A 6000-nucleotide genomic window follows, 5' to 3' on the forward strand; every position below is an offset into this window, starting at 1 on the left:
TAGGTTTTTCATAATACTTTTGAAAGCCATGACAATAAACCATGAAGATCAGCAAACTGTGATACTAAAAGAAAATTGTATTTTACCAGTCTGTAAAGTGTTGTGGCCTCTTTGGATGCAAGGCTATCATATAAACACAAGCTGGGGTTTTTTTTACCTTTTAAATGCTTCAGCAGGGTTCCTCTCACATTCCCCAGGCTGCAAGAGACTTTGAACTGCAGGATCTCTTAGTTTGTCCTCATATCCCTGAACGAGTCCACTCCGGCAGATCTGTTTAACTAAGCCTCTAATAAACCCACCAACACACAATGTGTCAGAGTCTTGGGCCCTGCAGAAGTGGAAGGCTAGAGCCTGGCGATGTAAGCCTCTTTGTAAGCTTGCAGGTGAGCTTGGCCACAATAACTCAGTGCAGAGGGCTGTCTTTCCACTACCAGGCCCTCCTACCAACAGCACACCCCAGGCAACTCCTTTCCCAGAGCCAACGCCAACATTATTCCCAGAATTTGCCACAAGAGATAGTTTGTTGGCAGCACTGTTGCTGCAGTTAGCTTTCTCCTGGAGGCAGTGCTGAAGCTTGTGGAAAACCCACTCCCTACAGTAAAACTGCTTTCCCTGCAACAAACTGGTTTGAGCCATTTTCTAGACAGTCTTCTTGGTACCCGTCATAAACAGCACTACACCTTCAGCATCTTCAGTGACAGATGTAATGATTCATCTTATATACATCTGTTGTGTGGAACTGGCCATAGATCAAGATGTTCAGTTAACCTTTCTTGCAGGTTAGCTTCTATGCATGGGTGATGGGTGTCATTCCATGCAAGTGAATGTTTGTGATGACCCTGCAATATATGACAGTTCAACTGGTTGTACTCTGAAACAATGCCCGGTACCCAGGCTCCGTAACACCTCTCATATAACTCAAAAGGTTATACAACTCCACGATTACATCTGTAGTTTACATAGTTGTGTGTGTTCCCGGTATACAGAGGAGACAATACATCTGGGAAAACTGAGAGAAAGCCAGTTTTTCTGTGTACACTAAGTGTCTCTCAAATCCAGGCATTAATCTTTCTGGATTTACATCCAAAGCTGTCCACAGGAAAACTACCTTCTGGGAATTCGGTACAGAAGCATTCTTCTTCCGAGTCTGCAATTTACGTTGCAAACATGTGGCTCTGTTTCCCTTGCTGAGAAATGGTTCAGTTTCAACGGTAAGCCTTGCAGCCTTCATACATCTGGGCAACTGCCAATGAAGTGCTTTACATGACGATTTCTTAGGCAGAGGAGACGCTGGGAAAACATTAACACTTTCTCCCTGCAAGACACCCGTCCAGTGCTTCCTTCAGGATCCCGGAGTCTGACAGAACTGGCTCCCAGGCATCTCGATCAGGAGCTGTCAAGCAGCCGACAACCTCTTCCCCTACAGCTCCGAATAAAGAAAAAAGAGAGGGGTAATGACTTAAACCCCATGCACCAGATGTTTGCATTTCACAAAGGCAGCACTTGTGAATAAAATGCCCAGACAGCAAAAAGACAAAAAAAAAAAAGAGAGAGAGAGAATCAAGTGGAGCGCTACAGATCTGTGTGGGTATAGATGTAGAAACACGCCTATATACACATGCATGTAACGGCAAACACATGTGGACATGTATTCACACACACACGTGTGTACACTTCCCATTCCTTCAGGCCAATTCTGAAAGGGTGTGTGCGCATCTGTGCGTGTGTCACTGCATTTCCCCCTCCTTTGGGGCAATTGTGAAAGTGGTGTGCCTGTGCATTTCTCCCTCCTTTGGGTGGATTCTGAGCGGTTTCCAAGGCTCTTTGGGCAGCTGTGATCTCGTTGATCAGACCAATTCAATAGTTGGAAAAAACGTTCTCTACAAGCTTTCTGGCACACGCACCCTTTCTCCAGGCATAGGGAGACTCTGGCTACACCGCTACAACCAGTGTCCCGAAAGGTTTCTTTCCAAATCCTCCCAAACTGCGGGCCCCGGGCTGGAGCCAGCCTTCGCCCCGTCTCCCCACCACAGCCTTTCCAGTCAGCGAGTCCCCACATCCGAGCCACCTCCGCCCCAGGGGAGGGGCCGGGCCCGGGGAGGACACCAGGCTGCAGCCCCGCGCCCTACCTGCGGGCCGGCTGGCACGGCCGGGCACACTTCTTTGTTCCCGGGACACGCGGCAGGCCCGGGACTTCCCCCGCGCCGCCCCCCCGGGCAGTGCTGCCGTGCGGCCGTGTTTGCCGCCGCCCCCGGCCGGGCTTTTCTGCCCCAGCGTCCTGCCGCGGACACCCCGCCGGCTCCTCCCGCCCGCTCCCCGCCACTGGGCCGGGCCCGGCCGGCCGGCTCTCCCCGCTCGGCAGGCGCAACCCCGCGCGCCGCCCCGGCGGCCCGGTTACCTTCTCCCGCAGCCGCTGCCCCGCGTCTGCCCCGGACGCCGCCGCTGCCGGTCCCTGCGCCCGCGCCCGGCTCCGCCCCGCCCCCCTCCCCTCCTCAGCGCCCGCCCCGCCCCGCCCCCCGGGGGCCGCTGTGTCACCGCCGCGGGTGGGGGAGGGCAAGGGTGGGGGACAATGGGCGCGGGGCGATGCCGCCTGACGAGCAGGGGAGGGGATAGGTCGGAGCGGAGGGACATGGGCGCTGCGGCCCCGCCCTGGATCCCTCCACGACCCTCTCACCCGCGCTCGCTCGCCCGGGGCTTTGTCCCAGCCCGCTGGGGGGCGGGGGCGGAGGAGTCCCACCCCTCCGACACACACACACACACGCACACCCACCCCCCGCCCCTTCTCGCTACTCACGGAGAGCACAGATCTATGCATCTACACACACACACACACACCAGCCCCTTGTCAATACTACCAAGGCTCAGTGAGATCACAGCTCCTACACACACGCACCTCTCACTGCTCAATGAGATCACAAGTCCTGTACATCTACATACACGCGCGCACACACACCTCGGCCCCGTCCCACAACTAGCACGAGTCAGTGAGATCACAGCTCCTACACACAGACACACCATTCTCACACACACCGCCCTCTTCTCGCTACTCAGGGAGAGCACAGCTCTATACATCCACACACACCAGCCCCTTCTCACTACTGGGAAGAGTCAGTGAGATCACAGCTCCTACATAACGTGCACGCACACACACTGTAGCAGCCAGCAGGGGCAGTGCACTCCCCCTCTCCCATGCACACAATAGGGTGCAGGGAGCCCCACCCACACACAGTGGTATTTGTGGAAGGGAAATCCTTCCCCCTCCCCCCTTCATCCTCTCGGTGGCTTTGCTGTATGAGGAGGTCCCGCTGGGTATTTCTTGGCCCTCCCATGCAATTTCAGGGGTACCCATCAAAAAGTAAGGGGGGAGAATCCTCCCTATTAGTCTCCTGCCCACCAGGAGGGGGAGTGAGGGTAATCCCCAGTTGCTCAAAATGTGCATTAACAACAAATCTGTCACTGAAGTAAAAGAGCAGTATGGGAGCCGACACAGTGACTAACCCTCAACTCCGCTCCCTGGGCGCTGTATATTGCTCACAGGACTAGCCACGTCCCACATTTTAAGTCAATCGCATGGTCCACGTTTGGCACTGAACTGCAGCTTGTGCCCACTCCGCCTGTATCAAGCTGTAAAGGTGTATTGTCACTCTTACCTGGCATAGGTGCATCTCAGTAAAGAGGTTCCTTTACCTCCCTGCCTTTTCCCAAAATAACTCTGATCCACAAGGAAAGGCCTTCAAAAGGGGCCTAGAACAGGAGGCTTTGTGCCATATTGATAAGGGTCTGCAAACAAGAGTCAAAGACGTGACCTAAGTAAAAACAAAAGGATTCAGAACTTGTGGTAGAGGTGATATCTTTTATTAGACTAACTAGATTTTTGCATTACCATTTCTTTAATTGCACCCTTCTTCAGGCATAGGAGAAAAGAATGTAAAAGTTCTCTTAGGCAGCGAGTGTGCTTGTGCCCAAAAGCTTGCAGTTAAAGAAATTGTTTTGCAAAAATCTAGTTCCTCTAATAAAAGATATCACCTCTACCACGAGTGCTGATTGTTTTTGCCTCTAGATCAATATGGCTACAACCTGGATACCTAAGTAAAAACATACATTCCATAATAAAATAAAAAGGGGAACAAGAAAAAATGGGAGTTCTATGTGATGAACAAATAATGCATTTGGGTTGGCTTTGTCCCTTCAATTCTTTTAAGGCTTGTGTCTTTTTTCCCTTTTTCCTTACCCAAATGCACACTTGATAAGCTCTCCTTCTCTTCTGCACTTCACTGCCTTTTTTCATTTTACACTGAGTTGGCCCATTCCAGAGGCAGTTTCATTTTACTGACTGAGAAATTGCAGTCCTGGCAGCTTGCACAAAATACTTGCAGTAATGTGATTTTCAAGTTTTTCCTTGTTGGTAGTGATTCACACAGGCCAAAATCATTACTTTTCCAAATCTGATGCTAGGATAGGGACTTCATGCTGTCCCTCAACAAAGTCAAACTGCTTACAACTCATGAGAAGTGGGAAACTAGCACCTGCTCACAAGAACCTTCTGCACTATACCTGGAGCAAGAGATGGGAATCAAGTCAAGAAAGAAAACAGCACTTCCAGGCTCCACTACAGGAACAGAAAATGGCACATCCCTTCTGACAGAAGATAAGCAGTGTCACACACTTGGAAAGAAAGTATTTTTGCCTATCAGTCTGAAAATGCCACAAAGGATGTTATGTTAGGAGAGCAGGAACCTAGTTACTATTTGGATTTGCCTTTACACCTCTCCTAGAGAGGGAAAAAAAAATTAAAAGCAATTCTGCCACTTGTGGGATCAATGGCTCAAGAATACTAAAGCTTTGAAAATATAGTCTAAGCCATGCAAAGCAGGCTTGTCTGGCAATCAGAAAATTGTCTGAGCTGCATGGTAGCTAATTAATTCTTCTAGCCCAAGGGTGTCAAATGTATGGCCCACAAAACCATGTCCCTGCAGGACTCATAGAGGGCCAGGAATTTTGAGGCAAAGTGAGCTGGGATGGGGCTCACTGCCAAATTCTGGTGTACAGAGCCCCATTGAGGATGTATGTCTTCGGTAGGGAGCAAGCAACTACTCTGTTAACCTCTGTCACCGTCACTCACCTTTATGCTGCTGCTGTGTCAGAATCTGGCTTGAAGGGAGACCACCATGGTCCATATCTAGCATAAGGGTCTGGGGGAGCTTGACACCCATGTTCTAGCCCATTTAAATTACTCTCAGTGATTTGCTGTAAGTATCACTGAGCACATCAACACATTCATTAATGTGCTTTAGGTAATGCATATCACATCTATTGTGAAGCACTAGAAAAAAACATATTAAGCCTATTTTAATGCACTTTGGTGACAGAGCATGTTTCTGTGATGCTTTAATGCATAATAAAATAGGCTAATGCACATTAAACTGTACATGTAGACATGCTCACTGAAACTAACTAGTCCATCAATATCAAAATTGCTATCAGCAGTAAGAGGCTCTGAGCAAAACCAGCCTTAACAAGAGGCAAACAGCTAAGCTGAGGCTGAACATACTCAGAGAAGAGAGGTAATAAGCCTCAATGAGGTGCAAATAACTGACAGCAGGCTGTTTCCACATTAAATAGCAGTACGATTAGATGAACTAGAGCAATGACTACCTGTAATGCTTTTGGCAAAGAGCTAATGATGTTTTCAAGATTTAAATGGCTACCTACTGTATCACAGGATTTTTAATTTATTTCCTAGATTTATATCCTGCCTTCTGGTCTATAGCATAAAGAATTACCAATAGGAGAAGCAAGTGAGAGTGAGCCAGCAAAAATAAGACTGATTTGGAGAAGATGATTTCAGGCTTTTGTGTTTGTTGTTTAAAAAAACAAAACAAACCGAAAATAACCACATCCACATTAGCCCAACACACATCTTTATTCTCCAGGGCTGATTGTTCATTGACTCATTATATCCAAGTTCAACCTGGGAATTCTATGCAAGTTTGATTAGAT

At 49.0% G+C, this 6000-nt stretch overlaps 1 protein-coding gene across 5 annotated transcripts in view; it reads right to left on the reverse strand.

Moving 5' to 3' along the window:
• Nucleotides 1-2693, reverse strand: part of ANKRD50 (ankyrin repeat domain 50) — a 68990-nt gene extending 66297 nt beyond the window's left edge. The window contains exons 1-2 of one of the 5 annotated variants that reach the window (XM_090036608.1): nt 2675-2693; nt 158-1420 (exon numbers count right to left, since the gene is read on the reverse strand). In XM_090036608.1, the coding sequence (XP_089892734.1) occupies nt 158-636 (479 nt within the window). In that variant the 5' untranslated portion in view covers nt 637-1420; nt 2675-2693. Of the gene's footprint in view, nt 1-157; nt 1427-2129; nt 2278-2398; nt 2636-2674 lie in introns of those variants that run through there. The other 4 variants (XM_090036606.1, XM_090036607.1, XM_090036609.1 and 1 more) reach the window with 4 other exon arrangements.
• Nucleotides 2694-6000: the final 3307 nt, after the last annotated feature.

Source organism: Crocodylus siamensis, chromosome 2 (genome assembly GCF_052110815.1).
Source record: "Crocodylus siamensis isolate JL-2025a chromosome 2, ASM5211081v1, whole genome shotgun sequence".
Classification (NCBI taxonomy): domain Eukaryota; kingdom Metazoa; phylum Chordata; order Crocodylia; family Crocodylidae; genus Crocodylus; species Crocodylus siamensis.